The 9,542-nt window shown below is 32.7% G+C and overlaps 1 protein-coding gene across 1 annotated transcript in view; it reads right to left on the bottom strand.

Annotated features, from left to right (window-relative positions):
* Window positions 1-312: 312 nt before the first annotated feature.
* Window positions 313-9,542, bottom strand: part of LOC145248264 (UPAR/Ly6 domain-containing protein crok-like) — a 189,883-nt gene continuing 180,653 nt past the window's right edge. The window contains exons 2-3 of the mRNA XM_080110136.1: window positions 7,014-7,160; window positions 313-690 (exon numbers count right to left, since the gene is read on the bottom strand). Coding sequence (XP_079966262.1) covers window positions 461-690; window positions 7,014-7,160 — 377 coding nt within the window. The 3' untranslated portion in view covers window positions 313-460. The remainder of the gene's footprint in view (window positions 691-7,013; window positions 7,161-9,542) is intronic.

Here is a 9,542-nt window from a genome sequence, read left to right as displayed (position 1 = left end):
AAGTACATCTAAGATTCATAAAGATAAAATTGTTGATGTTGATATTAAAAACCCATAAGAAAACGCGTTTAAAAACATAAGAACGCGTTACGAAAAAAACGTGTTTGTAAAAAAAAAAATCATGAAAAACGTGTTTAAAAACATAAGAAACGACTTGTTTTTTTTTAAACATAAAAATGTGTTTAAAAGAGATAAAAAAACTGGTTTTAAAATATAAAAAATTTAAAATTTAAAAAATTTAAAATTTAAAAAATTTTAAATTTAAAAAAATTAAAATTTAAAAAATTGAGGCCCAGTAAAAAAAAAAGTAAAAGAAAATATCAATAATAAAATAAAAATAAAATTAAAAAAGTTTGAGTTTAAAACTCAGTTTTAACATTTTTTTTTCTTTCCTTGTCATATTTTTAAATTTATGGTTCGTCTTCTTCTTTTTTCTGTTATGAAATTTTTAAAAATCTTTTTATCGAAAGAGTTGATGTAGGCCGCCGGTTAATGCTATAGCCAGGATCGCCATGGTCAGAAGCAGGAATTTGCAGTGTGAACTTGCCATGATGTGTGGAGCTGCATTGCATAAATCTTTGCTACAATGGCAATACTTCATCTTCACATCCTTGGTCCCTACCCTGGAATGACAGCCATCTTCTTCTCCAAGAGATGCGCACTGACGCAGGACAGTGGTGACTCTCTCAACTGTAAAATAAATTTAAACATTTGCGTCATACACTTGTAAAGAATAAAGTATTTAGTTCTCTCCCACTGCAAGAACTGTCAAGGAAAAAATAAGAAAATTAGGCGCTTCTACACTATTGGGACGAAATTTCGGAAATCATAATACTGAATTTCACATTAAAGCAATAACATCTACATATTCCACATACTTTTTAGGATGATTTTATCCAAAAATTACGAAAATCGATAAGATAAAAAATTGTTTATTAAAGAAAATTAGGTACCTCCACGGCGATGGAACGTCAGTATTACATACATTAATAGTGACGTTATCATTTCGTGTGTTTGTGTCAATTTCTATGGATAAGCGTCCGCGTTATAATTGCTAATGGAAGTAACTTTTTTTTTTTGCTATGGATAAAAAATATAAAACTTACCTTTTGTGAAACAAATACATTTTTATTAACGAACTACATAGACTAGAGTTAATAAAATAAAATAAATTTTGACGTCTTCTGTTGACACATGTATTTAAAGATAATGTTTTTTACAAGCCTTCGTACATTTTGGAAAAAAAGCGTAAAACATAACGACCACCCTCTATCAATTTAAATAATAAAATCAAAACGAAATTTTTAAGGCCGATTTTGGATTTACAATTTTTATTATCTCAATAGTCTTATATTCTTTTATATGAATATATTTTTTTATTATTATTATTGGAAACCTGTTATTAAAAAAATCCATTTAAACTTCATATGTAATATTTGATTTTAACATCATTTAAAGCTTTTTAAAAATAATTATTTTTTAGAATTGTTTTTTTTTGGCTGTAATTCAAATAATTATATTACAGAGAAAAAGATTATCAAGAAAAAATGTTATTTTTTTTAAACATATTGAATTTATGTCCAATTTTATTAACAACTTTGAGGTAAATGAAATAAATAACAGGATTTTATATATATATATAAAAATTACTATTTTTTTAAATTATTTAATCTTTTCAGCTTTAAAAAAATGTTGAAACTTTTATCGACCCACATTTATTTTGTTTAGTTTTAGACCATGAAATATAGGGTGGGGGTAGGGGGGTAGAACATCTAAAAGATATATTTCCTCTAATATATTTAACGAAACCTACTTTTAATATGTAAGTTTATTTAATAATGAATAAATATTGAAAATTTCAGGAAAATATGATTATTATTTGATTTTTACTAGATTTTTAAAATGTGGGTGTGTGAACGGCTTAAAAACGTCACTACATAGGAACGTTGTTTTAAAGCGTCGATAATGTAAATACGATTTTTGTTTCGCATTTTCATTATTTTTGTATGGTGTACAAAAAATAAAAAAAAATATTAGCAGTTTATTTGAAGCTTTTTCTTTTAAATGGTAAAAAAAGGTAGGATGATAATATTAAATTAAATTACAATTACATCGTGTAACATATGAGGTGGGGTGGGGTTAAAACTGTAGTGCTCCAAAGTTAGGTAAAAACAAACAAACCGGGTTATTGACCTCATTAAAAACTGTCCCAGAGAAAATGTTAACTGCTGAATAGCTATTGCTTACGATCGTCGCATGTGCATTAAGCTTTTTCGTATATAAAAAAAGAAGCCAACAGACTCCCGCACTCAAAGTTAACGTCAATAACTCGTCAAAAATGGGCACCTATTTTTTTTTTCACACTTTACTATTTTCCAACTGCTGTCAAGGCTTCATTTTTTTTTTTAAAACAACCAACGATTTTTCTTTTTATTTACCCCAAAACACACACACACACCTACAAACACTCGGGCAACGCCGGGTACCCCCCGCTAGTCTTTACATAAAAAACATTTAATTACCTCAGTCACCATTCACAAAGAAAACAAGCCTTTCTGTTCATTTATTTACCTTTATTTATTTACCTTTGTGTAATGACCTTATTCTTGTTGTTGTTTAAAAAATAAATGCCGTGAATTTAAATCAGAAGGAGGTTCGTTTCATTCTCATTCTTTTTTTTTTTATTATTTATTTGGGGCAAAGGAATTTAATCTCACTTAAATTTGTGACCTCCACTACGCATTTCAGGTGAAAATATTATTCCGTACTTACGTATCATGGTGAAATTAATATTAAAAAAAAATATATATAAATAATGATCCGGTATAAGACGTGCTAGATGTGTTTTAACAAAAAAAAAAAAAAAAAAAAAAAAAAACCCCAAAAATACAAACAAACAAAAAAAAAAAACAATCATTCACAATCACATTCGATTTAGAAATGGCTGAGCATTAATTTAATTCAATTTAAGTCAATTTAAATCAAGGGAGATAAACCACTTTGTCACACTAAACTGGTTGCACGGTTCTTCCACATTAAAACATGCGATAAAACTCAACAATTCGATAAATTCTATTTTTACTTGTAATTATTTTTCTACTAGATCACTTTTTTGTCATTTTTGGGACTTATACTAATTTTGCCATGACACGTAAGTATGTAATAATGTTTTCACCTGAAATGCGTTGGTTTAAAAGATCATCAATATAAACAAGCATCTACACGTGTAAAAAGTAACCTCCCTTATTTCATGATTATCTCCCTTTTCAAAAACTCTCTAAACAGAATAAAAAAATATTTTAAAATAGCACTACACATGTATCAATTCTTCTAAACAGATTAAAGCTTCCTTTGTGGTAAGATGATAATAATAATAATAATAATAATAATAATAATAATAATAAAATATAACAAATAATAATAAAATAATAAAAATGATAATAAAAATAATAAAAATAAAAATAATAATACTACTGATAATAATAATAATAATAATAATAATAATAATAATAATAATAATAATGCTGCTGCTGCTGACAAAGCCTATCCATGCAAAACGAATACATTTCTATTGATGTAAAGTTGTACAGCTTTTTTAACGTTTCAGAATAATCTTCCATAACATTTTAATGGCGCCAACACGTTGTAGATAAAGTCTCGCAAAGAAACAAAGGACAAGGAAAAGAATGAAATTCTACTCAACATTTTTTTCCAGTTTTAACAAAAGATATTTATTTTTGGTATTTTCAACAGCGCGTTGCATCTTAATTCATTTATTCCAGACTATCATCCTCATCTTTTTAATTGTTGTTTCACAACGTTTCGGCCAACTATTCCTCTGACCTTTGTCATGTGGTAACTGCGACAGGATAGTAACTCCGAATCTCCTGACTGCATCCTCATCAATTACTGTCTTCCATAGTTGTCGTCTTAGTTGAATCTCTACGATTCCAGGTAAGCATTGAATCTCTAAGGTTCCAGGTGAGCATTGTCTGAAGATAGCGGTTTCAATCCTACCCAAAGCTGGTCAGAGGCTTACTTGGCCAAAATGTGGTGAGACGATAGCAACTCTGGAAGGCAGTAATTGCTGAAGATGCAGTTAAGAGAGTCGGAGTTCCTATCTCATAATTTATCTCGTCTGCCATGTCTTTTTAAGACGTTCTCGTCACCCACGTGTTGCTGGCTGTTATTTTCCAGCCATATCTCAAACACATACTTTTTCATTGCTTCTCCGGCTGCGTGTGACTTTTCATCTCTGCTATGATGTCATTTGTATGTATTTTCTGTTCTTCTCTGGCCACATGTGTCTTTTTATCTCTTCCTTTACTTTCCCTTCGCTATGATGTCACATCGCACACTGGTTTGGTACCAATGTTAGCGGCTCTTGACAAATTTTGAAGAAAATAACAGATAAAGAGTTTAAAGTGTCAAAGAACGTTCTGATGAAAGAAAATTGTTTATCTGCCACAACAAAATGAGTATACATGTTTGTTTCAAAAGTGATTTTGTTTTTGTTTCATTTTGTTTCTCAGGAATCTTTTGCATTAACGCTGATATACCTGCTCCCTCGCCAGACTCCATTCTCCCCTGGATCCTATAGCCCTTTTCTTGTAAATAAGAGAAACATTAGATAAGTAAAAATGGGATTAGGATAGACCGAGATTCGAACCTTGTAAGCAAGGTTCAGAAATAGATTCAGAAATGGAATTTAGCATTGTTCAGTTTCACATAAAATAGTTTAGATATGTTGTAGTAAAAGGAATTTTGATTGTTCAATTCTTTTTATGAAAACTGAATTAAAATAAGGTCAGCTAGAAAATAACGAACAATAGCAAATTAAAAACATATTGAAAAATAAGTTAGGTCGAAAAATAGGTTAGTAAGAATTCTTTGTCTGCAGAAATGATTAGGAACATGTGCGAACCACGCATGTTCAGGCCACGTGGGTCGATCACGATTTTGGGCAAACGTATGACGTCATGGCGGAAATTAATTCTCAATATAGGAGCTAGATGTTGAAGATGAGTTAGAGAGAGACGGAGTCCAGAGTCGAGTCCGGATCGAATCAGAGGAGGGTCCCCCTTTAGAAGCGAAGGGGAAAGTTTTAAACATGTAGAAACAACTTTAAATTCCTGGATGTGATCATCATTTTGACCGGTCAAATGGAATAAAAGAACATCTCATATTTTGTAACTGCCGTCTTCGTGTCGTCTTTCTACCAAATTGAAAGTAATGTGAAATCATTCATATGAACATTGTCCCCACTCATCTTTATAATGAACTTTGTGTATAACTCATCTAAGTAATGTGTCCCCCTCTCCATCGAAGTAATGACTGTCCCCTCCGGTGTTAAAGAACTGATCAATCTCTCTCCACTCTAATATATGTTAAAAGAGGGAACATCCACAGAACTGTAAAAAGTATAAATGTCTTCTCTCTTCTCCCCCCCCTCTGTAATATCTGCATAAATGTATCTTCCCCTCATCAATATGAATGTCACCATCAGTCTCTCTCTCTAATATGGTCTCCTATGCAACATTTTCATCACCTTTTATAAAAGAAAAAAAAATGACCTCATGGAAAACTAAACACTCATTAGTAGAGTTTCTGAAATTTTGTATGATTTTGTTTTTTAGGAATACTATTTTCGCAACGTTTTCAGCGATGCAACCTCTAAATTTCTTCTGTGTCTTTTGTCAAAATCGAAGACCCGTACATAACTTCGAATGAAAAGCTTTTTTTAATCCTTATCCTTAAAGTAATTTGTACTTATATTCAACATATCGCCCATACTGGTAATTGAACCTTCAACCTCTATACAAGTGTCGCATATATCTGACTATTATTAAGTAATTACATATATTGCGTTCTGCAAATGGACTGATCGAGATCAATCTACACAGTGAATTAAATAAGCGGTTCTGTTCTAATTTGTGTAAATTTTCGAGTGCGAAAAAACGTGCCTGAAGAAGGTCGGTGGTTACATTTGCCACAACGTCAAAAGAATAACATCAAAGATACAAACATAAGTCAAAATAATAAAAATGTAACTAGACTGTTTTATAACGATTACTTACATTGCTTAAATCCACGGCAATTACTGTCGTTATAATTTTTTTGTTTTCCTAATTTCAAATCAATAACATTCTCTTGTCCATTACTCCAACCATTTGACATCATAAACAAAAAGAATGTCGTGATTTTCAATTTCTCTCCAAAAATAATTCTTTCTTTTTTTCTTTTGCTTTTAACCCTTATTTATTATGCATTATATACTTGTAAAGAGTAATCTCCCTTATTTTATTATTAATTCCCTTTTGGAGAACTCTTTAATAACCAGGGAAAGCATTAGTTTATTGGAATGCTCAAAGATTCAATATTTTTATGGAGCAATTCTGATTTCTGATTGGTTCCTATTCCTAGCAGAACGTGGCTCAATTTGATTCGTCAGTTCCTATCGCCATTGTCTATAAGTATAATCTTTCAACCTTCATACTCGTAATTATGGGGAAGAGTCCCCTTGCTGCTTTGGGTGCTTGGGGACTGGGTGGAAAGTACTAGTTAAGAATTTGGTCTTGAACTGGCCCATTACCTGTCGGACTTAGGTACGCTGTCTGAGTATTACTCATGTGGTCCACCCTCCAAGGCCTTGCTAACCAGCTTTCGGGTAGGGTCAATTTATTGCTTGCCGTCTGAGGCACCCTGACCAAGGAATACCGACGGGAATACTCAAGCAACTTTTGTCAAAGCAAGAATACTCCTTTAGAGGAGCTTGCCTATCTCCCACTTTCTAACCTTGTGTCACACAATGCTCTGTTAGGGAGCATTCAAATATCTACCCTCATAAAAAATATTTTTAAATTTCAGTTTCTTTCATTATTATGAAGCCAGTAACGCCAAAGTAGCCTCTTAAACTGAGCGAGAAAATCAGAATCCAAGAAAGGATCAGCTTATACCCCCATGAAACATTTCTTAAAAAATGGTATCCCCCCCCCAAAAAAAAAATTACTTACCAGTTTGAGAAACTTTGCGACATCTTGTGTAATTTTTTTGGAATATATCGCAATCGACTTCGAACAGGGACTTGTCGGGTAACTCTGCGCAGTCTTTGCCACTTTGAAACGGGGATGAATTACAGCTGTAGCATTTGATGGAAACGCCTGAATAAAAAAAGGGAGGAAAAAAACAAAAATTTAAAACTTTAAAAATCGATGTCATTTCATATCAAGAAATAATATTTAACAATGAATATGAAATTATATATTAAAATAAAATATGTATAAAATATGTTTATAAGCCAAATTACAACGAAATTTTATGAAAATAAACAAATATCTATTTGTTTAAAACTAATATTTCGGCAACAGATGCCATCCTCAGAACTCCGACTTGTATGTATGTATGTATGTATGTATGTATGCATGTATGTGTATATATATATATATATATATATATATCACACATATATATGTATATATATATGCATGTATACACACACACACACACACACACACACACACACACACACACACATATATATATATATATATATATATATATATATATATATATATATATCACACACACGATGGGTCCTCAACTAGATGATGGATCCCCAACTAGAGCAGACAATCAATCGATTTAATTGAAAAATGTACAATTTCACCGATTTCGATGACAATAAAAATATGGCATGAAATATTCATTGATCAGCATTCAATCTCGAGAAACGTCGGGTCTCCCTGCTAATGTGTGTGTGTGTGTGTGTGTGTGTGTGTGTGGTTGGCAAGCTTCCTTGCAATCAGCGAAAGAAAACACATCTTTTTTGTTCAGGATGGATAGAGACTAACAATCTGCTTCTTTGTAAAGTGAAAGATCAATTGATTGGAATAGTAAGAATTAGAAAGTCAGCTCAAAGACATTCTTCTGGCATCATGCCGATGGTCATGAGAGCCAAAATATAACCAGAACTCTTTGGAAATACAAAGACTTCATTACTACCAAAACAAGAAATAATGCCAGTATATCAAGCCATTATTTAATGTTCTTGCAATAATTCACTTCTTGTTGCATAACTGCACATGCACACACGCACACATACATCAATCATGCCAGTTATTATAAGAGCCACAGGAGTTATGAAGAAGAACCTGAAGTCCTACCTAACTAATATTCCTGGTGAACCAAGTGCAAAAGAGATCCAGACAATTGAACTTAAGGGAACAGTGAGGATACTAAAAAGAGCTCTCGGTTGGTTTTAATAAAAAGCAGGGCAATGTTCTTCTATAGTCCCGACCTTGCTCTTTGTGACTTCTGGTTATTCTCTAAGCTCAAGGAAAATCTTAGACACTGTCGTTTTGAGAAAATTGAGGAGATGAAAGAACCTGTGACTAAGATCATTGACATGCTCATGCAAGAGGACTTCCGTGAGTCCTTCCAGAAGTTGGAATGGTACGACAAGTACATTGCAGCCGGAGGAGATTATTTTGAAGGGGACTAGAATTTCATGTGTGTAATATCAATAAAAATACCCATATGAAAAAAGGCTGGAAACATTGAATGCACATCGTGTTATCAATAAGAAAGCTGTGTTCAAAGTGGATGCCACGTTTGCTTACAGTAAATAAAAAAAAAAAAACACCCAAAGTATTGACGATTCAAGGAGATAGTCCAGGCATAGGCTGAAGTTTATTTGGTACAAATGAATTTCAATCCATGCCTGCCATCAAGTCTTAGACATCGATATCCAACAGTTTTTGTTCTCTCACCATTCAATGGTATGCGTCACATTTGCACTGATCAATGTTGCGGTTCTCTAGTGATTGCGAAGAAATTTAGGCAGACAAGCAGGTTCGTATTATTTGGAGTATTTAGTCTACTGTTCTCATCTTGAGTTTTTTTTTAATGTTTCAACCAATGTATCCTCTGACGTGTATCTTGTCAAACTCGGGAATCTTTTTGTGTGTGCATGTGTATGTGAAACGACACTAACCCTATTCGGGTTTAATCAACTTTCTCTGAAGAAGGAAGTTCCAGGGCAGTATGAAATTCACAAGCAGTCCCCACTCGCATGTATGACAACGTTAGATTTTTGCAACTCTTGCAGGGAGGTGTCGATGTCTTCCTACATACAGCGCCTGGAATTTCCAAATTGGTCACCCATTTTAGTAATGACCAGGCTCAATTTTGCTTAACTTCAGTAATCTGACGGGAACTGGTGTGTCAATGTGATTATGCCGTATATAATCTTTTTTGTCAAACTCGGGAATCTGCACATAATTTTGAACAGAACCCTTTGTTTAATCCATGCAAATACTGAATGGCATAATGAATAAAGTACTTGGTAAAATTCAGTTGTAAGTGACACTTTTCTAGAAGTTAAAGGTTCAATGCTCAGTGGTGGCGATACTTAAAATACAATTGTGAATTACTTTGGACTTTTACCCGGTCATGGCTGAAGGAACAAGGGCATGTTACACCTGTGGATAAAATAAAAGGTTCCGTTCAAAATTTTGTGCAGATTGCCAGGTTCAACAGAAGGA

This window comes from Euprymna scolopes, chromosome 26 (assembly GCF_053919585.1).
Source record: "Euprymna scolopes isolate OS-2025 chromosome 26, ASM5391958v1, whole genome shotgun sequence".
NCBI classification, from domain to species: Eukaryota; Metazoa; Mollusca; class Cephalopoda; order Sepiida; family Sepiolidae; genus Euprymna; species Euprymna scolopes.
This window is presented reverse-complemented; position numbering and strand designations above follow the sequence as displayed.